The sequence below is a fragment of the Malaclemys terrapin genome, chromosome 23 (genome assembly GCF_027887155.1).
Source record: "Malaclemys terrapin pileata isolate rMalTer1 chromosome 23, rMalTer1.hap1, whole genome shotgun sequence".
NCBI classification, from domain to species: Eukaryota; Metazoa; Chordata; order Testudines; family Emydidae; genus Malaclemys; species Malaclemys terrapin.
Genome location: NC_071527.1, coordinates 3697897 through 3719977, shown reverse-complemented (window position 1 = coordinate 3719977; position 22081 = coordinate 3697897). Strand labels below are relative to the sequence as shown.

The 22081-nt window shown below is 64.7% G+C and overlaps 1 protein-coding gene across 2 annotated transcripts; it reads right to left on the bottom strand.

Annotated features, from left to right (window-relative positions):
* Positions 1 to 5938: 5938 nt before the first annotated feature.
* PIP4K2C (phosphatidylinositol-5-phosphate 4-kinase type 2 gamma) lies at positions 5939 to 19915 on the bottom strand. Of its 2 annotated transcripts, XM_054012739.1 has the most exons (11): positions 19742 to 19829; positions 17310 to 17473; positions 15849 to 15946; positions 13385 to 13481; positions 12860 to 13006; positions 12475 to 12621; positions 11574 to 11612; positions 9653 to 9766; positions 8523 to 8766; positions 8031 to 8134; positions 5939 to 7723 (listed from the first exon to the last, which is right to left on the bottom strand). In XM_054012739.1, the coding sequence occupies exons 2-11, from the start codon at positions 17310 to 17312 to the stop codon at positions 7643 to 7645; spliced, it is 1074 nt and encodes a 357-aa protein (XP_053868714.1). In that variant the 5' UTR covers positions 17313 to 17473; positions 19742 to 19829; the 3' UTR covers positions 5939 to 7642. The 2 variants fall into 2 exon arrangements, with proteins under 2 accessions (XP_053868714.1, XP_053868713.1); XM_054012738.1 differs by lacking the exon at positions 17310 to 17473 and having other exon boundaries at positions 19742 to 19915.
* Positions 19916 to 22081: the final 2166 nt, after the last annotated feature.

Below are 22081 nucleotides of genomic sequence, written 5' to 3'. Positions count from 1 at the left end.
TGAAATCGACAGTTTCACAGCTGCTGTTCCGTGCTGGGCACCCCTGAAACGGACACGAATCCTGGCAGTTTCAGTCAGCAGCAACCAGAGGCCCTGGCCCTGGGAGCAGCCCGGCCTGGCCAACTGCTCTGGGAAAAGCCAGAACTTCCAGGCTCGCAGGCCGGCCGGCTCCCCACTTCCTCTGCACATTCCTGACCAGCCCTAGGACGGAGGCTGTGGATGGGAGAGGTGTGAACGCTAAGAACCCCCCCGCCCCCCAGTTTCATTTAAGGGGCACACACTCCTCCCTGCGCAGGGATCCAACTGGCAAAGGGACATCCATGATTTGCCCCATGCCCTAGTGAGTGCTGATGAATAACCTGCACTGAAGGACTTTTTCTCCCTACTGCCAGGGGGCTCAGGGGTCGGTCGGTGCCATGGGCAGGGCAATTCATGCCCCTGTTGCATTGGGTCTCCTGCCTGTTACATCCTCACTGGCCTCAGGAACACCCAGCCAGTTTCTCTTCTCCATGCCTGTTCTCGCTCTCCATAATATCCTGTGGCAGTGAGTTCCGCAGGCCGGTGTGCTAAGAAACCCCTAAGAGCCTGCTCTGCCAGGCAAGAGGCAGCCCTGGGGGATGCGAGGGGGCACTTGGGGAGGCAGCTGGCATAAGGAACTGAGAGGGGTATGGCTCTCTGGGCCCTGATCAATTGGTGCAGAGGATGGAAGGGGTGGTGGTTTTGCTCCCAGCCTGCAGGGAGTGACCAGCATCTGGGAGAGGTGCTGTGTCCCACCGGGGACTGCCGACAAACAACCTGTCTGGATCCATCTGGATCCAAACAACCGGGTGCCCAGCAGTCATGGTGCATAGGCCCCTCCCCCTGGTCCGTAAGCCTCAACCGAGCCCTGGAGTCTCTAGCACCCGGGAGCTCCGTGTGTCGTGGGCGCTGCCCTGCGAGGCAGTGTCCCAGTGCGGGCTGTTCACTCCCAGAACCCCTGGTGGCTGGCGTCACATCTGGTCCGGGGCTGCCAGGGCCTTGAGCAGAGCCTGGCATTGCGTCTGGGCAGAGGCCTCCGAGCTGCAGAGAGACCCACTGAGGCTTGCACATCCTCTGATGGGACCAGGCCCGGAGCCTGACCTGGCTCCAGGCTCGCAGCCTGCTCTGGGGGACCCCCCCTAGGAACCCCCTTACCTGCTTCTGAGCTCCCTGCCTTCCTGCCCGGAATGTTCACCTCCATGCTTCCACTGAGTGCCTGGGGCCCAGCCCTGCCCCACATCAATGCTTACGCCCTCCCACCACCATGACAATGCCACGTTTGCCCCACGGCTCCCAATGCCGACTGCAGGGCCCCGATCCCCCTATGGGCCACGCCTCAGGCTGAATCCCAGATCTCCCCTGCGCTCCTGCACCCCAGATCCCCCCAGCTGGGCCGTTCGATGCCAGGAAGTTCTTGGCTCTGGGGGGAACTGGGGCCCCAGGTTTGAATGATGTCACCAAGCGCCGGATAATGATGTAAACAGCCAGCTCGAGCGCATCCTGCAGCCAGGATGGGGTCCTGCCTCTGCCCTTCAGGGAACAGAGGGCTCAGTGCTTGGCTGGGAGACCCTCTGAGACCACCTGGGCACTGCAAGAAGTGTGGGGGGGGCTCAGGCGGGGGGGCTCTCCCCACACAGTCAAGGCTGGCTCCAGGGCCACGCTAGGGGGTGTCATGCTGCAGGGAGTGAGGTGGGCGCTGGAGCTGGTATTTGCCTCTGCTCCAGGCCATGGGTCAGTGCCGCTCACTGGCAAGGGCTGGTACCAGCGGGGCCCCTGTGGCAGGGCTGGGGGGGGGCGCACCTGATGGGGAACTCCCCTCCAGAGGGGCAACCCCTTTGCCAGTATCCACAGGGGAGGAGTCTCTCCCATTGGGAGCAGCAGGCCAGAGGCTGGCCAGGTACAGAGCAGCCATCCCGGTCCTCAGGGCAGCCCCCCCCCCCCCCAGTATGAGTGTGACCCTGTAGGCCCCCCCTGCATAGCAGCACCCCCAAGCTGCCGTTGGCAATCACAGCCCAGCCGGCATTCACCATCCCCTCCTCTGCGGCTGCATTGTAATAAACATGGGGCACAGCCCCCCGGAGACCCTACAATAACAAGCCAGCCTGAGCAACCTTCCAATAACAACCCAGCCCCCGCGGCTGCTGCAGGAAAGGACCCCACAGCTGCTCCCATGGGACCCTCTGAGAGCAAACTGCATGTGTTGGGGGGAGGGGAGTTCCCAGATTCAGTGGCCCTTGCAGTGTGTGTGTGTGTGGGGGGGGGAAACGGGCAGGAGACAGGGCTCCCCTCCCCCATGGGTGGGGGGATTTGCTGGCAAAGACCTTGGCTTTCCCAGCCCCAGCTGGGCCCAGGGGGGAGATCGGGCGAGGAGGGAACCAGCGAGTACAGCCGGCCTGGCCATGTAGACATACTGCCCCATGGGGGGGGCTCGTCCGGCGACTGATTCCTCCCTAGAGGGGACTGGGATGACCCAGGGCTGCAGCGTATCCCCAATCCCCTCCCTCCCCAGGATCCCTGTCCAAAAAGGTGTGGCAGGGCTGCTCTCCCACCCCTGGCACCCCATGCACGATCTCCCTTCAAGGCGGGCCCCCAGGACGCGTCACCCCCACTGGGAGGGGCAGGGGCGCAGGGCTCTGGGGGAGCTGGCCCAGTGCTGAGATCCTGCTAGGTCAGCGTTGCAGCTGAGTGCCCCCCCCACCCCCAACAGGCTTCATCCTAGTTTGCAGGTGGATCAGGACCCATCAGGGCACCAGGCACGGGGGAGTGGAGGGGGGGCAGGAATGGAGGTCAGGCTCCGTCAGGGCACCAGGCCTGGCATGGTGGGGGTAAGGCCTATCTGGGTGCCAGGCCGGGGGGGGGGGGGGGGAATTGAGCCCAGCCAGGGCATCTCTGCCACAGGACAAAGAACGGGGAGGGGTGGGCATGGGCTGTTCTGAGCATCCAACACAGGCCAAAAACTGACAGAGCACAGGGATCCTTCAACTGCCCCCAGCCCCCCCCCCGCATCCTTCAGCTCAGACCCCCCATCCCCCCACCCTTCTCCCCTTCAGCTCAGACCCGCATCCCCCCTTCTCCCCTCCCCCATCACCCCTTTAGCTCAGACACCCGCATCTGGCCCCACCATTCACCCCCCATCACCCCTTCCCCATCCTTCCGCTCAGAACCCCCCATCTCACCCACGCTTCTCACCTCCCCCACCACTCCTTCACCATCTTTCATCTCAGACCCCTTCATCCCCCCACCCCCCTTCCACTCAGACCCCCATCACCCCTTGCCATCCTTCAGCTCAGACCCCTTCAATCGCCCCCACACCCAGCTCTGCATCCCCCGCAGGACTCACCCCCCAGCTCACGCTCCCGAGGGGGGGGACAGCGGCCCCTTCCCCCACCGCAGGGACAGGTGATGGGCTCGACCCTCCTCAATCTGCAGCCAAAGGCAGGAAGCCAAACCCCCCACCCCGCACCTCACCACCACGGCCCAGGTCTATTTCATGCCAACCCCCCCCCCCCGCCCACACAATGGCCCGCAGCGCTGGGAAAGCTGCTATTGTGCATCCGGGCCCCGATCCCTGGCACGGGCCCCCTGGAGCGCCCCCCCCCGCCCGCCTCTCCACCCCATCTCTGCAGCCCCCCCAACCCTGCCGCTCTGCCCCCCAACGCCCCCTCTCTGCAGCCCCCCAGCAACCCTCCCCCCACCCCTCTCTGCAGCCCCCCCAGCCCGAGAAAAAGCCTCGCAGCGGCGCGGGGGGGGGGGTCCGATCCCGACCGCTCCGTACCTGGCCGCGCAGCAGCCCCGAGGCACCGCGGGGCGGGAGCGGTGGTCGCGGCCATGGCGGGCCCGGTCCTTCCCCGGCCTGGCGCGGGCGAGCGAGCGACCCGCTCCCGGCTCCTCTTGGGGGGGGGGGGGGGGGCGCCGCTCGCCGGGGCGGGCGCGATGCGAGCGATGGGGGCTGCGGCGGCGCTATGGAAACGGGGGGGGGGTCGGGATGTGAGTGGCGGGGGAGGGGGCGGGAGGGGGGAGACACGAGCTGGGATTGCGGGAGGGGGGAGACACGAGCTGGGATTGCGGGGGGGGGGTCGGGATGTGAGTGGCGGGGGAGGGGGCGGGAGGGGGGAGACACGAGCTGGGATTGCGGGGGGGGCGGGATGTGAGTGGCGGGGGAGGGGGCGGGAGGGGGGAGACACGAGCTGGGATTGCGGGGGGGGTCGGGATGTGAGTGGCGGGAGGGGGGAGACACGAGCTGGGATTGCGGGGGGGGTCGGGCTGTGAGTGGCGGAGGAGGGGGGGAGACACTGGAGCTGGGATTGCGGGGGGGGGTCGGGATGTGAGTGGCGGGAGGGGGGAGACACTGGAGCTGGGATTGCGGGGGGGGGTCGGGCTGTGAGTGGCGGAGGAGGGGGGGAGACACTGGAGCTGGGATTGCGGGGGGGCGGGGATGTGAGTGGCGGCGGGAGGGGGCGACACTGGAGCTGGGATTGCGGAGGGGTCCCTTTGTACCTACTGGCCCTGCAGCCCCTGGCCCGTTAGCCCCCCCCCCCCCCAGCCACTTGGTGCCCAAAGCCCAACTACGCTGGGGGGCCCCCTTAGAGAGCCAGCCCCGTGGAGCAGAGACCCCCTGAAGAACCAGGGAGGCTTAGTGGGCCCAGCTGGGAGGGGCCTTTCCTGGCAGGTGGGGCAGGGGATTCACCGCACCGAACAGGCCCCCCCAGAAACCCAGGGAGAGGGTGGGCCAAGGGCATCACCAGGGGGAGTTAACAGGAAGGCACAGCCCAGCTGGACGGTGCCTCCTGCCCCCAGAGCACAGGGCAGGGGCTGGACGTTTTGCAAGCAGCAGGGCTGGCACCATAGGCGGGATGGGGCAGTGCCAAGGCTGGGGGGAAGCGACACCACCCCAGAGCTGTCATCGCTGTTACCTGGGTTAGGGCAGCATCCAGGGGTCCCCCGCAAGGTTGTGGGGCCCAGTGCCGAGGCAGAGCTGGAGCCAGGCCCCGACCCACAGTGCATGCAGGCTACACAGCCAGAGCAGGGAGGGAAACTGAGGCACAGAGTCAGGCTGTGACTTGTTCAAGGGCCCACAGCGGGTCAGGGGAGAAGCGGGACCAGAACCCAGGTGTCCTGAGTCCCAGACCTGCTAGGCCTCACTGCTCCCCTCTCACACGCCCAGTAACACCCAGTGCGCGTCCCACCCATACCCTTGCCCGTCGCAGGGGATAGAAGAGAGAGGAGCTGCCTGGGCTCGGGGCAGCGAGGGTGAGATGTGCCCACCAGCGAGGGACAAGCCAGGATTTTGAAAGCATGAAATCGGGTCGTGCTGGCTCTAAGCGAGCGGCTGGTTGCATCCGAGCCAGGCGTACCCGGGAGGGCAGATAATACTACAGTGACACACACACACCCCAGCGCTCAGGGCACGCAGTAGCAGCTCAGGGGGATCAGCCCAGGGCTGGGGGTGATGGGTGTAAGGGGAGAGGGGTGGCTGGTGAGGAGGAGCTCCCCTGGGGGGTGACGCTGGTGCCAGAAGCCATGAGGGAGCAGAGGAGGCTCCCCCCCCCCCATTGGGGGTACCACTCCGCTATCTCCCCCTAGGTGCAGCTACAAAACACCAGAACCTTTTTCTCCCCAACCAGAGATGCCCCTCCCCAGGGCAGGGGCCAGCAGCCCCAAAGGAAAGAGGATCATCTCATGCCCAGGCTGCAGGGGTCAGAAAGGCGATACCCCTCCCTGTTCCTGCCCCCCTAGCACCAGGCTGGGGGCACCGCAGCCTCACCCCCGGCTCTGGCATTGCCCCAAGCATGGATGGGGAAGTTCACGAGCCTTAGTCCCTACCCAGCCAGCCAGTAGGGGCAGGGCGGGCACTGCCCCACCCCATGTCTCCTTCCCTTTGGCAGGAGCTTGCCAGGGCCAAGAACCCAGAGCCAGGCTGTTGTCAGTCAATAATTTATTTCTATCCAGACACAGGGAACGGAAATACACCAGAGTTTACAAAAATAAAAGGTGCAACAGACTAACCTGCAGCCCGGGCGGCAGTGCCCCTCTCCCTGCGCGGCCCCAGGGCAGGATCGGGGCCCTGCCCAGGCTGGCGCACGGAGCGTTATTGCGTGTGGCGGGATTGCTGGAGGGCAAGGAACTGCAGCTGGGGCCTCGGGCACCAGCCTGCTGCTTGGGAACCCCTGCCGACCCCCTGCCCCCGCTGGGTAGGGGAGCAGGCATTGCGTCCCGCTTGGCCAGCCCTGCTCACAGGCAGCCCACGGGCGAGTTCAGAGCACCTCTTTGACCTGTTCTACCGTGCCCCCCCCGAAGGCAGCAGTGGGGATAACGGATTGCAGACCAGGCCTGGGGAGAGGGGACAAGGCCGGTAAGGCTCTGCTACTTCCCAACCATATCCTGCCCCTGTCCGCTCACCGCATGAGCCAAGCCAGGGCTGAGGAGGGCTCAAGGCCAAGGGCAGAAGCAGCCCGACATCCAGGGGAAAGCCCAACCCGTGGCCAGCAGGTGCCAGGGAGCAGCAACGCTATGCCCCCTCCCTGGGACCGCTGAGACCCCGGGCAGGCAAAGCTGAATCTAGCACGAGCCTTGCCTGCAAGCCACGGGCAGCGCTGCAAGCGCCTCCTGCTGGAGGAAGGGCAGAACTGCACCGCCAGCTGCCCCATGCCAGGAGGAAGGTGCTGTGGCTGGTAGAGGCTGCTGAAATGAATTAGAGGGGGGGGTGGCTTACCCTCTCCTTGGGGGGGCCTGCCGGCCCCAGGAGCCCAGCATACTCGCAGCCGGAGGGAAGGAGCTCTGCGCCCAGTCGCTCCCCTCCGGCACGCGGGGCAGTTTCCGGCCACAGCAGCCCAGAGACGAGGACCAGTGGCCCAAAGCTCGGCCCTGCCTTGAACCCAGGCTCTGGCACCAAACATGGCTCGTGACCTCGTGCGGGTGAGGCTGGGGGCAGGCCCCGGGGACGTAGTGTGTGGGGAGAGGTGGCTGCAGAGCGGGGGGCTGGGACCCCAATGCAAACTAGTGTTAACAACTGCCCCCGCGACCCCAGCCGGGAGATTTCACCTAGGAATAAATTACACCGTGGGACAGGCCAAGAGAACCTTCTCCCTTCTGGGGAGAGTGGGGGGCACCAGTGCAGAGCACACACGGGGGGCGGGCAGGAGAGGGGACCCGCTGCCATCCCCAGGCTCGGGAAAACGGGACGGGGGTGTCACTGTTGCTAGGGGGGGAACTGTCTGCCCCCTCTAAGGCACTAAAGAGTCGAATCTTTTATTGCATATTGCAGGGCCCGGGCTGCCTCCCCCCACCCTCTGCCCTGTAGACAGGGCTGGTTGCAGACCCCAGCCCTAGACATGGGCTGAGCTGACAGGGCCCCTCAGCCAGCAGCCCCCCCACCCCAGTCAGAGGATCCATCCCCCGCTCTCCCGCCCGACAGGGCGGATAAAGATAAGGCACTTGGGTTTGCAACCGAGCCCGCCCGGCCCACTCGGCCACCGGGCTTCTCTGGAGCTCAGCTGAGCCCTCGGGCCAGCCAACAGCAGGGGGCACAAAGACCAAGGGGTGGGGGGCAGGGGACACCTTTGATCTTCAGCTCCCACAAGACGAGACGGGGGGAAGGAGGGGGGCCTCTCCGGGCGGGTAACGACTAAGCGAAGATGTTGGTGACAAAGTCCAGGAAGCGCTTGGCGTACTGCTCGGGGTGGACGGTCGAGATCTCCGCGCCGGCCTGCAGGGGACACAACAGCATCAGCACCAACCAACGCCCGCCCCCTCTGACACCCCAGGGCGACCTTCCAACGCTTGCCAAGAGCCTGGGGGGAGGAGGGGGGGCTGTGCCCCACAGCTCTGACACTCCCTCCCTCGCCTGGTTTTCTGCTGGTCCACAGGCCAGAGGCCAGGCAGCCCGGCTGCGCTTAATGAGGCTAATTCAAGCGGGGCGTGCGCAGCTCCAGCTGCCGTCCTCCCTTCCCCGGCGGGCCCCCCATGTGGCCAGGCGGCTCCGTCCCCCCGCCCCGGACACGAGCGGGACTCACCCCGTGCTTGACGGTCTTGGCGGCGTGCGCGGCCTTCTTCTTGGCGTCGTACTGCGTGAGGATGTCGATGAGGCCCATGAAGTACACCTCCGGCTGGGGCCCGCCTGGGGGAAAGGCCATACCCCGGCTTAACCCGGCTCCCAGACCTTCAACGGACCCTTCCCCGCCCACTAGCTCCCTGACCAGGGGTCCGGCCGCGGGCGCAGTGGATCCGCGGCCTGCCACTCTCAGCGAGCTCCACGGCCGGCCCCGTCCCTGAGGCTGCCGCAAAGGGCTGTGCGACCCACCGGCCACACAGGGTGCTCCGGGCCAGCGCCATGGGTGGGGCCCTGTTTTTGAAGCGTTGGGGGAAAAATCCAGCCCCGAACGCGAGGGCCGGGGGCTCCCATCCTTTGAACACCTTTTGGGCCAGCCAGCGAGGAAGGAACAAAGCTACCACCCCCCCGGCCCCAGATCCCTGCCCCCCGGCGTGGTACTGCCAGCCCCACTCACCTTCCGCGCTCTTGATGGCGTACACGTCGACGTAGGGGTCAAACTCCCCGGGGCTCAGCGGCTTGTAGGAGTTCAGGTAGCCGCCGATCCCCTCGGGGGATGTCCCGTAGGAGCCCACAGCCGTGACGTCTTCCCCCTCCTCTTCCTCCTCCTTCAGATCCTCGTCCTCCTCCTGCTCGGCCCGGAGCACATCATGGATGCCCAACAACAGGCTGTAATCCATGATCTTCAGCTGGACCAGGAACTAGGGGTACAGCGGGCAGGGGGTGAGCCGGGGCAGCAGTGAAAGGCTCCATTCCCACCCAGGGGGCTCCTTAGAAGCCACCGCTGCTCCCACTCAGGCCATGTTACCTAGTGGTTAGAGCAGGGCCCTGCTTTGGCGCGCTCTAAGGGGCTGTTGCCCTGCCCCGATCTGCAGGGAGGGGAGACCCCTGACTGCACAGGGCCGCACAGCGCTCCAGGGAGAGGTGCTAGACATGGCCCACAACGCAGTTCTCCGGAGCTGTTGGGCCGCAGGGACGTTTGGGGACACCCCCCCCCCGCCCCACAGCTGAGAACGTCAGCGGAGCCGCAAGGGACCTGCTACTGTGGGCGCGGGAGACCCAGCAGTGCCAGGGCCTGGGTGCCAGCCAGCGCCAACAGCCTGTGCCCCTGGCAAAGCAGCCCTGCCGCCCCTCCTTTGCGTGGCTCTCCCTGGAACGTATCGCCTGGCACAGGCAGGGCTCTGGGTTCTTGGCCGGGCAAGGAGGGGCTATTGCCCCAAGCGGCCGGCGAAGGAGATATGGAGTGGGGCACCGAGCCTCCCAAGGCAGTGCCCTTCCTTCCCATGGCTGATACCCCCAATCCCTCTGCCACAGGTTTCAGTCCCTGCCGGCAGTGGCAGTGCGCCCCGAGGGGTCCGGCAGAGCCCGGTAGCCGGTTTTGGTTGCTAGACAAGCCGTGCTCGACAGGCTGCCCAGGGCGGGTCTGGGCCGATCGGCTCAGGGAGGACGAGCTGTTTCAGGAAGGTTAGACGCCCCCAAGCACCCTCCTGCAGGCGGTGCCCGCAACCGATCCCAGCTGCCACCTCGGCGTGGAGGTCAGCCGTGCCCGCGCCCCGCCCCACCAGGGGACAGAGGCACCTGCCCTACCTCCACATCCCTCTTCAGCTTCTCCATGAAGTCGCCCTTCTGCCCCTCGTCCACGTACACCTTCTGGCTCATGTGCAGGAAGTCCATGTCTTTCAGCGTGGGCAGCTCCTTGACCTGGAAGGAACCAGACACGGTTAGTGGTCCAAGGAGGAGGGGGTCCCCAGGTGGAAGCAGCCTCACACCTGTAGGGCCACGCCCCGAGGGACAACCTGCAGAGCAGCCCAGCTCACGGAGTCGCCCCGGGAAACCCCCTCGCCGCCCACGGCCCCTTTAACAAGAGGCCCTGTCAGACCTGGGGCTGCCCCTCCTGGGACGGTTCCGGGGCTCACGGGGTGACAGGGCCATGGCGCCCGTGCCCAAAGGCAGGAGAAGCTGGCGACAACAGCCTGGCCGTCAGGGAGCCGCTCCCCCCAGAGGAAAGACTCAACACGAGCCGGCGGCTGGCCCCTCACCCTGGCAGGATTCCCCCGGCCGCTGAGCCGAGGGCTCCAATCCAATCAACCCTCCCTCGCCATCATCTCGCGGCCCTCAAATCTCGTTAACTGGATGCTGACGCCACCCCCGGGCTTTAGGGCAGGCGAGGCCACTAACGAGATCAGGATTATCCGGCTAACTCGGGTCATTTCCCCCCCAAACGGGGCGAGGCGGCTGGCACAGCCGCAGCTGCATCTCGCCCTGGCTTGTTTGGCGCCGCGGTTGGTTAGTTAATCCCAGGCCCCCGCCAGACAGAGCGAGCCTCTGGCCGGGCCTGGCATCAGCTCATCCCCTCTCCTGCCCGTGAACCGGCCTTGCTGCCCCTTGCTAGCCGCAGCTGGAGAGCGCTGGCAAGGCGATCCCAGGGCCCGCAGCGCTCCGCACGGAGCCCACCGAGGCCTGTGCTGGGGGAGAGGGCTGCTGCCCTGGGCACCCCCTCCCCGGAGGTCAGCGTGCAGAGGGGTGGCCGTGCAGGGCTGAGAACTGCTCCCCCTGCCCGGTGCTTCGGTCCGAGATTTAACAGCGGCCAATTCCTCGCCAGCTCGAGCTGCCTTTCGAAGGGGGCTGGGCCGCTCCCCGGCATGCTCTGTCCGGCCAGGGGATCCCAGCCTGAGCCCAGCCTGGCTCCCCCCACCGCCAGGGATGCCCCGTCAAACCCACTTGCTGGCCTGTCCCAGCAGTGGCACCACGTCAGAGATCAGAGGCCCATCCTACACTCCAGCTCCCTGGGGTGGGGGGATAAGACAGCGGCTCCCCTCCCCACACCCTGAGGGGACTGAGCCCACCTCTTCCCATGGAGTCAGCAGGTCCCAGTTAACCAAGATCCCCCTAAGTTGGGCACAGGACACCCCATAGCTTCCCGCTGCCCCCAGCCTGCTGCCCAGCCCCAGGGACCTCTGAGGGCAAACCCAAGCCCCTTCCCTAAACGGAAGCACAGGGCTGCATCCCCAACAGCTGCCACCCCCTGCACTTCGCTGCTCGCGCCGGCTCCCACCCGGCGTGGGGCGGCCCCACCAGGAGGTGGCTGTGTGAGCAGCGAGGTGGATCCCAGAAGGCTGGAGTCCCAGGGTAGTCGGCCCAACCTCCAGGCATGGAAAGCTGGCAGCTTCGCCCCAGCGGGCAGGGCCCGGATACCAACCCAGCCCTCGAGGAGGGGCCTAGTTTTCAGATGCTTTGAGGAGCATCTGCAGAAAGGGAAGCAAGGCACCCCTACCACGGCTGCAGCCTGAGGACACCTGACTGCCACGGGAGACGCCCGCCAGGCCTACCGGGGCAGCCTCCGATGGGGTCACCACCCCTGCCCATCCCACTGGGGGCAGCGACGCCCGTCAGTCAGGGACTCAGGCCCCCTGCTTGCTCTCCTGGAGGCCGGGTGCTGTCGCCCGCCAGAACGAGCTAGGAGAGATCCATGGGTCAGAGACCCCCCTCCCCCCACATCCTCAGTTACCTTCTCCTTGTCGCTGGCTTCTCGGGACACCAGGGAGCCCTGCAAGAGAGGTACCCGCCCATTAGTCACAAGCCCCGCCCCCGGCCGCAGGAGGAGGGGTCAGATACACGCAGGAGTCCGTGGCGAGGGGCACAAAGCAGGCGGCCACAAGAAGCCACGGCAAGAGGGAGAAGATGGCTGAGATTTAGGGGACTGTCACCTGATTATTATGGACGGGAGCCAAGCAGCTAAACCCCCCGCACTGCCCTGAGCCCCCGGGTTAGTCCCAGGACCTCTGAGCCGCTTGGCTACGGGATCCGTCTGGCCCTAGCCACACAGCTGCTGCTGCCAGCCTCTCCAAGCAGCAACCCCCAGCACCTGGGACCATGCCGGGGTGGGGGTGGGGAGGGCATGAACAGGTCCAGGGTGGGTCGCAACCACCTGCCCTTTGTGGGGAAATGGGGCCCCTAAACTAGGTTGCCACGTGGTGTGGAAAGTGACAAAAGCCACAGCTCCAATGGGGGCCTGTCCGGAGGGGTTTCCAGCCGCGTGCCGCACAGCCCCGGCTGGCCTGACCCCGATCCCCACCAGCCCGGGGGCGCCCTCTGGGGTCCTGAGGCGCGAGAGAAGCTCCTCGGCCAGGAAAGGCGCTCCAATCTGGAGGAGGGTCTCTATCGAACTGCTGCTGAAAGCGGGGTTCAGGGCAGAGACCAATCGGGTGGAGCCGGGGCGATCGATCCCTCGGGGTGCAACGCTCTGGGCCGACCCCTGGTGACGCAGCCTCGCAGGGGGGCTCAGGAGGGCACAGAGAGACTAGACCAGCCGGCAGGATGATCAGCAGCTCGTGTGTCTGCAGGGACTGGGGTGCCCCCAGGAGCCTGGCTCAGGTGACTGCCCCGGCCCCGCCAGCTGGCCCCGTTACCTTCAGGTCGTACTTCCTGTGCACGGCGAGCCGGTGGCTGAACACGTTCCTCATGACCAGCATGTAGGTCTCCTCGCTGTCCACGCTGAGCCGGTACATCCCCAGGAACTGGGGCAGCAGGGTGAGCCCGTGACACTTCACCACGTACTGCAAGGAGATGGGGCCGCGTCAGACCGGCAGGGGCCAGGGCAGAACGCGAGGCGCCAGCCGGTCGGGCCTCTGGAGACCCCAGCCAGTGGGGGGGGGCAGTGATGTGCCCTAGTGGCCACAGGTTGGTGGCAGCGCTGGGATTAGAACTCAGCTCATTTCCTCCCAGCGGCAGGCGGTTCGCTCTGGCGCCCCCAGGTGGCGAGGCAGGGACACCTCAGACTGACACCGGCCGTACCTGGTGGTAGTGCGAAAGGAGGCTGTGCACGTCAGCCACGTCTTCGCTGGAGATCTCCTTGATCACCAGCGTCCGGTCGTAGGAGGTGAGGAAACGCCGGTCGCTCCCCTCACCTTCGTAGTGGGGCGGGCTGCGCGTCAGGGAGACCTGGGGGGGGGGGGGAGCAGGCGTGAGAAGTGACCCCGGGGCATACCGGGGACACCTCACCCCGGGCCATTCCATCCTTTAATGGGGCAGATGGTGAGTTTCAGGAGCATCTGCTATCGGCGGCCTGCTTTGCCAAGGGGCACCACCCCAGTGATATCAGAGACTCGGCCAGGGCTGCTGTGGCCAGCTCCCAGCTCAGCCGGTCCCAACCCGCCTCTGGCCAAGAAGCGGGTGTCCCAAGGAAAGCTTTAAGGGGAGCAGGGTGGGTCTGCGTACGTCCCCCTCTATGCACACAGGGCCTGGGAACGCCAGGCCCAGGACACCCATTCACCCTCCTGCCCCCACACACGATCGGTACCGAGGGAGCAGGCTACCCACCTGGTAGTCCTGGTCGTCAATCCCGAAGCGCTCGCGGAGGTTGCGGAAGACCTGCGGGCAGTACTCCTTGAACTTGAAGTGGCTGGGCAGGTTCTCCCTGGCGGGGCAAAGGGGAAGGGGGTCAGTGTTTAGAACCAGAGGGACCAGCTGGCCCCAGGAAGAGATCAGGAGCCTGGTACAGTCACAGCCATAACCGTGCGATTCAGTCCAATACCACACGGCTCATGGGCACCTTAACCCGCCCCGGCGTCAGGGACCCTCCTTGCTGGCAGTCGAAGCAGAAGGCAGAGGTTGGAGGACACCAGACAGAGCCAGGGATCCCCTCGCAGGTGGGGACGCTGGCCGGGGGTCAGCAAGCAGGTGCAAGGCGGCTGGGGGGCGCTGACCCCTGGTTCTTGTGTCACGAGACGGGGGAAACAACACTTCCCTAGTCACTTTCTCCACCCGGGGCATGATTTTATAGACCTGCCTCAGTCTCTTTTCTAAGAGAATCAAGAGCCAGCGGCCGGAAGCCGAAGCTAGACAAAGGCGGCAGACGTTTAACAGGGAGGGGAATTACCCCATGGTGGAGCCTCCATCGCGGACCGTTTTTAACTCCCGACGGGCTGCGTGTCCAAACGATCTGCTGTAGGAATTAGCTTGGGGCACTTGACTAAGTGATCACCGTGGAGCAGTGTGCACCACCTGCCCGGCCCCTGCTGTCAGACAGAGCTCCAGGAGCCAGCTCCTTGCCAGAGTGGCAGTGCTGTCCCCGCTGCCCCGCTCCGGGCAAGCGAGACCCACACGGGAGCTCTTAGGTCACGTTTGCTGTTGAGTCTTCGCCTGGGCCCAGGCACAGGGTGGTTAAGGCTGGCAGTTGACAGGGGAGGGGCAGCAGGGGAGGGCACCGGCACAGCCAGAGCTCTGGGCGAGGGCCCCTAGCTCCAGGGCAGAGTGTTAGGCCTGGAAGGGGCTGGGGAAACGGCGGCTAATGCCGAGCACAGCAATGCCAAGGGGCTGCCACCGCGAGGGCACCAGAGGCTGTGCCCAGCGCAGGGAGAGAGACTCAGGAGCCAGGCGCAGCGGGCGCGAGAGGTGAAAATGCTGGGCTGAGCAGAAGACACAAGGGGCGTGGGACGTAGGGATGGGCGGGGAGGCTCATCGGGGGCCGGCTAGAACCAGCCTGTATCAGTGGAAGACAATGGACGCCTCAGGGAATGAACTGTGACCCCAAACGGGACACCACGGGGTAAGATCGGAACTGGCCTTTCCGGGACATCGAGCTCTGACCTGGGACTGACGGCGAGCGAGCGGAGACGGGATCTTCGGCAGCTTGGCTGGGCAGAGCCCTCTTACCCTTTGCTTCTCTCCGTTCCCCCCAGGGCTTCCCAGGCTGGGCTCCAGTTGCCGAATAAACCCTGCGCGGTTTTGAAAACGGCTGCCTGGCGTCAGCGCGTCAACAGGGGGAATGTCTCGGCCCAGGAGCCGATCTCGGCCCTTGAGGAAGGGTAAGACCCCGTTGGGGAGTGGCCTGGCTCGCTGAGGGCTTCCTCCAAGGGACTGTTTAAAAGCCGCGGCACGGCATGGATTCCGTGGCCCCGCGACGCCCCTGCACCCAGGGTGGAAATCTGGGGAACCCAAACAAAGCTGCCTGTGACGAACTGGGACTGTTCTTACTGTGGTCTGTGAATGCTGACAGGGGAGTGTGGCTAGGATAGTCTGCATTGGGGGATGGGAGTCTGCCCGAAGGCGAATACCTGAGCGTGTGACATGAGAACCCAGGAAGGGGTTGGAGGCCAGGTGACACCTTGGCCCGGGAAACTGAACAAAGGCTGTGGGAGGGGTCGCTGAAGGCAGAGTGTGGGAAGCGGGCTGGAGAGATGGCTGGGAGGCAGAGATGTCTCTGACCCCCCCAAAGGGGGGGGGGGCTGGGATGCCCTGGGACCCCAAGCTGGACCTAACTGAGGGGGGCCCTGTTGTCTGTGCCTGCAAGACCTGTCTTGGACTGTATTCCTGTCATCCAAATAAACCTTCTGCTTTACTGGCTGGCTGAGAGTCATGGTGAATCGCAGGAAGCCGGGGGTGCAGGGCCCTGAGTTCCCCAATACTCCGTGACACTGCCCCAACTGGAGGACACATCAGCTCCTGCGAGAAGAGCCCGGAGAGCGTTAGTGAGCTCTCCGGGAGGGGGCTGACCCAAAGTCCGGCAGGTGACGCCGGGGGGGCGGCACAGAAGCAATCAGAGAAATGCAGGACCCCGAAAGGTCATCTAGTCCAGTGCCCCGCACCGAGGCAGGACTCTGTCGCCTGGGAGGATGCCGACCCCGCTTTCTCGTGAGCTAGTCGGTCTGATCTCCGGTGCACTGGGGTGTAATGTACCAGATCCAACCTCGGCCATTTCGATACCAGCCAGCGAGCTGTGCGCGCGCACACGCCCCCCTCCCCGCAAACTCCGTGGGGGCGGCAGCCTCCTGCCGCGACTCACCTGTTGAAGAGATGATTGTTCACTTTGATTTTAGAGTTGGCTTTAAAGTCATCGGGTAGCAGCATCACCGGCAGGGGAACCTGGCTGAGTTCATTGATCTGGCAAGGGAACACAGGACAAGCGGGTTACTCCCCGCCCCGCACGCAGGTTTGGAGTTTCAGCAGGCGGCGTTCAACCCCCAGGCGCGCTTAGACCTGCCGCTGGGTATCCTGACAACCTCGCCCAGGCGCACAGAGCCAACGCCACACGGGACAGCTTCCATTCCTCTAACAGCGTGGCAGGGTAGGGCAGTGCTCCCAGCAAGTCCCTGCCGAGCCAGCTAGGATGGCCAAAAAAACCAAACAGCAAGTGCCAGGCAACCTGTGAGCGCCCCCTACTGGATGGGGTAATAAACAGCCAGGCCATTGGAACGGGGCGACAGGAGCCCAGGGGAACAGTGTATGAAGAGCCAATTCAAGCAGCCCATCAGTTGGCGCTCGAGGGAGCTCTGGGAACGGGCTGTGGATTAACACGGAGGGGGCTCGCCCACCGCTTGGCATGGTGGTGCCAAGCACGACAGAGGAAAGCGGCAGCTGGGACAAGCCAGGCTCCGGCCTGTAGCCGCTCAGAAGCCCAGGCACAGGGAGCAGACGCCGATCAAGCCTGTGGGAGGGCATGCGTGAGGCAGGAGCACCCGTTTTAGCCCAGCACAAGGGGAGATGCCGCGACCGTGTGAGTTCTGGGGCCGGGCCGTCACCGCCCCGCCCGGCTTTGCCCTACCGACTCCGTGCGGACAGTCCCCAAAGCTGCGCAGTGCCGTTTGGGGGCTCTGCCATCAGCTGCTAGAAGGTAACCAAGCTCCTGCAGAGTCACTGGGAGGCCATGTGGGTAGCGCGCCAGACCTCAGAGACCCCCGTTTGTATCCCAGCTCTACTACCTTGGGCAAGGTCCCATCCCCGCCCCGTGCCTCGGTTCCCCCTAAATGGTACGTCCCTCTCTGTGAAGTGCTTGCAAGCCAGGGGTGAAGGACACCGTACAAGAGTTATTAACGGCCAGTAGCAGACATTGCCCTGGGTAGTCAAAACAGAACTGCGCCCTATACCGCTCACAGACCCGCTCCTGAGAGGGGAACCGTCCGTCGCGAGGGCCCTCGACACGAAGAGCCCCGGCGTTAACAGACACAAAGCGACGGCACGCGGTGGGGTCCCGGCAGCTTGACACAACACTGCAAGTACATGCGCACGGGAGCCCACGCGAGAGAACTCCACGAGCCGCCAGACGCTCGAGCCACCGGTTCGAAAACCTGCTCCGTTTCTTACCCAGGCACGTGATTTTTTTTAAGCCGGGGCACAAATTAAACACACCAAACAGCAGGGAGCCGACGAAGCCAAGGCACCACCCGGGACGGCCAGCCAGGGAGGGAGCAGCTGGCCAGGCTAGGGTTAAGGGACCACCACACTCCATGCTCCGAGGCCCACGTACCATCAGCCTGCTACACTGGGACGTCCAGGTTGTTCTGGGACTGGTTAAGCAGGACACAGAGCTCTGGCTTTCTAGGGGGCTGGACTGGAGTGTCCCTTACAGCCCCTGGAATCAGCAGGCAGGTCCCTTGGCTTCTGGTCTCAGCCGGCGGCTAAGGGGTGGCCCTGGTACAGTGCACCCGAGAGAAGTGTGGGTTGAGACACTGATCCCACAGTGTAGACGCCTGCTCCAGGTCCCACTTGGCACCGTGGGGCTGGGCCGTTCTCCCCCTTTCAGCTTGCCGCTGCGCGACAATGCTGCACCCCACCTCGGACCCGGGTCACAAGGGGCTTTTCCCGTTCGGGATCTCACTAGCTCTTGCCTGCCAGGGTCCCTCAGGCGGGCCAGTCGCCATCAGGCAGGGGGGCGGAGGCGCTCACACGCCAGAGCGAGGAATGCGGTACACATGCTTGGAAAGGCGCAGGCCACCCCTTCTAAACCCACAGGGCTCCCTGGGATGGGGTCTGAGCAGAGGACTGGGATGCCAGCAGCGCCTGGGAGCCTCACGTTCCCTGTCTGCAGGCTGGAATAATCCTGCCCTCGTTCCCAGGGAGCCTTGTGCTGTGACCTGGTTACCGAGCTCCATGGCTGTAGCCCTAGCGATCAGGACTATTTAAGGAGCGCAGCCGCCGGGAGCTGTGGGGGCACAAACTGGTGTTCAGCAGGAAAGTTCACACCCACCCACAGGGTCAGATCTGCCTAACTCCTGCAGAACTGGGACACCACCACCCCCACCCAGATCAGACCCTCTGCCTCAGATGAAGGCTAGGGAAAGGGGCAGCTTCTGCAGAACTCACATTGTGACTCATGCTGGGGTGGGCGGGGAAGCAGAGGGAGAGGAGATGCCCAGCCCAGGAGGAGGGAATAGTGTGGGGTGTCTCACCAGGTGGGGGATACCCCAGCTCAGAGAGACAGTGAGGTCCTAGGCTGGAGGGAGTCAGAGGGCCCCGAGTGTCCTGGTCTCACCAGGTGCTGAACCCCACAACTCACTCCCAGGAGGCAGTGAGGACAGGGGTGGGGGAGAATCACAAGCTCTCAGGCTGGGGGGTGTCCCAGGGGCCCCACCCTCATCCAGGGCTAGACACCCAAGCTGCAGTGACATCAAAGGGGCTCAGGGTCAGAGGGTCCTGGGCCAGGATCAGGGGCACCCCAGAGAATAATAAGGGCCTCGATCAAGGGGCCCTGGAGGACACCTGGTGCTGGACACCCCAGCCCAGGAGAGCAATGAAGTCATGGGGGGGGCTGTGGGGGCCCAGCCCAGGATCAGGGGGCCCCAGAGGGCTGTGGGGGGCCAGGAGCCCACCCCCACCTGGTGCTTGATGCCCCAAACCAGCAGAACAGTGAGGTCTCAAGGGGCCCCAGACCAGGATCAGGGGTCCCAAGATCAGAGAGGGAACCGGGCCGGGGACCCCAGAGGGACCAGGATCAAGGGCTCCCGGGGCAGTTGGGGGGCCAGGAAGGGGGACTCTCAAGGTGGGGCAGAGGGGGACAGGGAGCTCCCGGGGGGGAAATGGGGGCCAGGATGGGGGACTCCCGAGGTGGGGCAGCGGGGGGCCGGGACCTGGAGCTCCCGGGGGGGGGAGGGGGCGCAGTGGCGGCCAGGATTGGGAGCGCCAGGATTGGGGATACAGGGGGACGACCGGGAACTCTCGGGGGGACAGAGGGGGACCGGGATCGGGGGTTCCAGGGAGGGGACCGGGAGCTCCCGGGGAAGTTCCCGGGGCCGGGGTCGGGGGGTTCCGGGAGCTCCCGGGGAAGTTCCCGGGGCCGGGGTCGGGGGGTTCCGGGAGCTCCCGGGGGGGGGCAGCGGGGGGCCGGGGTCGGGGGGTTCCGGGAGCTCCCGGGGGGGGGCAGCGGGGGGCCGGGGTCGGGGGGTTCCGGGAGCTCCCGGGGGGGGGCAGCGGGGGGCCGGGGTCGGGGGGTTCCGGGAGCTCCCGGGGGGGGGCAGCGGGGGGCCGGGGTCGGGGGGTTCCGGGAGCTCCCGGGGGGGGGCAGCGGGGGGCCGGGGTCGGGGGGTTCCGGGAGCTCCCGGGGGGGGGCAGCGGGGGGCCGGGGTCGGGGGGTTCCGGGAGCTCCCGGGGGGGGGCAGCGGGGGGCCGGGGTCGGGGGGTTCCGGGAGCTCCCGGGGGGGGGGCAGTGGGGGGCCGGGGGGGTTCCGGGGGGGCAGTGGGGGGCCGGGGGGGTTCCGGGAGCTCCCGGGGGGGGGACAGCGGGGGGCCGGGGTCGGGGGGTTCCGGGAGCTCCCGGGGGGGGGCAGTGGGGGGCCGGGATCGGGGGGTCCGGGGGCTCCAGGGGGGGCAGTGGGGGGCCGGGATCGGGGGTTCCGGGGGGGGGGGGCAGTGGGGGGCCGGGGGGGTTCCGGGGGGGCAGTGGGGGGCCGGCCCCGCCCTCACCTGGTGCTGGACGCCCCAGCCCAACACGCCCAGCAGCGGGTCCGCCGCCCGCGGCACCTTGACGCGCTGGGGCACGAAGCGCTTCCGCTTGGTCTTGGTGCGCGGCGCGGCGGGCCCGGCGGAGGCGGCCATGTCCCTGCTCGGCCCGCGCGGCCGCGCTTCCGCCTTCTGCCCCCGGCGCCGGAAGCGGGGCCCAGCTGACTCCCCCGTCACGTGATGGGGGCAGGCGCCGGCCAGTTTGCGCCTGCGCCCCACGGCCCCACTCCCACCCTACTGCGAGGAGGGGCAAAAGGTCTCGAGCATGCGCAGGCCAGGTTCTAGGGGTCGTGACCCCATCTGGGGGCAGAGGTCATGCTAGACCACGTGTGACGCGTGGGTCAGGCTCCCGCCCGTCCTGCGTGGGGGCGGGGGAGTCAGGCCAGGAGAGCTGGGCAGGGGCCGGGGGAGCCAGGCCAGGGGAGCCAGGCTGGGCCGGGGCCGGGGCAGGCTGGGCCAGGGCTGCGCACAATGAGCAGGGCTGGGGGGGCGTCGCTGTAGAGCAGGAGCTGAGCCCATTCAAACAACCCGTGTTTTCACCCAGCCCCGTGCACGGTGCACGCTGTGGGCGAGGCCCGCCGGCCAGACCTACAAGATTGGGGGGATCCTGGACAGCAGCGTTTCCGGGGTCATCCTGGACACACGGCTCCCCCAGCTCCCAGGGCGATGTGGCCGCAGAAAGAGCTAGTCAGCAGGGTGGGGATTTTCTCTCTGTCTGCATCGGGGAGAGCGACCGCTGCTGGAGACTGCGGCCAGACCTGGGATCCCCATTTTAAAAAGGATGTTGGATAGTTGTCGAGGGTGCAGAAAAGAGACACAAAACTGATTTGCAGGCTGGAGAAAATGCCGGACAGTGAGAGACGCTCCGTCCGTTTCACTTATCAGAAAGGAGATTGAGAGGGGACCTGATTAGAGCATCTCAAGTATCTTCACGGGGAGAAAACCCCGGGTCCTGCAGGGCTCTTTGCCCTAGCAGAGAAAGGCAGGACGAGAACCGATGGTTGGAAACTGAAGCCAGAGGAAATCACATTAAAAATGTGTGGACAGACCTGTCCTCGCTTACAGACAACCCCCCAACCTAAAGCAAATACTCACCAGCAACCACACATCACTGAACAAAACCACTAACCCAGGAACCTATCCTTGTAACAAACCCCGATGCCAACTCTGTCCACATATCTATTCAAGTGACATCATCATAGGACCTAATCACATCAGCCATACCATCAGGGGCTCGTTCACCTGCACATCTACCAATGTGATATATGCCATCATGTGCCAGCAATGCCCCTCTGCCATGTACATTGGCCAAACCGGACAGTCTCTACGCAAAAGAATTAATGGACACAAATCTGACATCAGGAATCAAAATACTCAAAAACCAGTGGGAGAACACTTTAACCTGTCTGGTCATTCAGTGACAGACCTGCGGGTGGCTATATTACAACAGAAAAACTTCAAAAACAGACTCCAAAGAGAGACTGCAGAGCTAGAATTGATATGCAAACTAGACACAATCAACTCTGGTTTGAATAAGGACTGGGAATGGCTGAGCCATTACAAACATTGACTCTATCTCCCCTTGTAAGTATTCTCACACTTCTTATCACACTGTCTGTACTCGGCTAGCTTGATTATCACTTCAAAAGGTTTTTTTCTTTTAATTAATTGGCCTCTCAGAGTTGGTAAGACAACTCCCACCTGTTTATGCTCTCTGTATGTGTGTATATATATCTCCTCAATATATGTTCCATTCTATATGCATCCGAAGAAGTGGGCTGTAGTCCACGAAAGCTTATGCTCTAATAAATTTGTTAGTCTCTAAGGTGCCACAAGTACTCCTGTTCTTCTTTTTGCGGATACAGACTAACACGGCTGTTACTCTGAAACCTCACATTAAAAATGACACACGTTTAACTGGATGGGTGTTTAACCATTAGAACCACCTCCCAAGTGGTGGATTTTCCATCTCTTGGTGTCCCCAGATCCAGGCTGGAGGCTTGTCCGGAAGATGTTTTAGTCAAACACAAGGTCTTGAGCTCAATGCAGCGGTAACTGGATGAAGTTAAATGACTTGTGTTACACAGGAGGGCCAAATGGTCCCTAAGCTCGTTGATCTGTGACCCCACTCAGACAGAGTAGTAGGTAAAGGCCATGATCCTAGGGGGCACCTGCTGCAAAAACAAGAGCTAAAGGTCACAACTTCATTCCCCTCTTGTGCCCCAAGAGGGGGAGAAGGTTCAGCCTCCAGGGCTAGCAGCTCTTGGGCCCACAAGCCACCTGTATGTGTGTAAAGAGAACAGG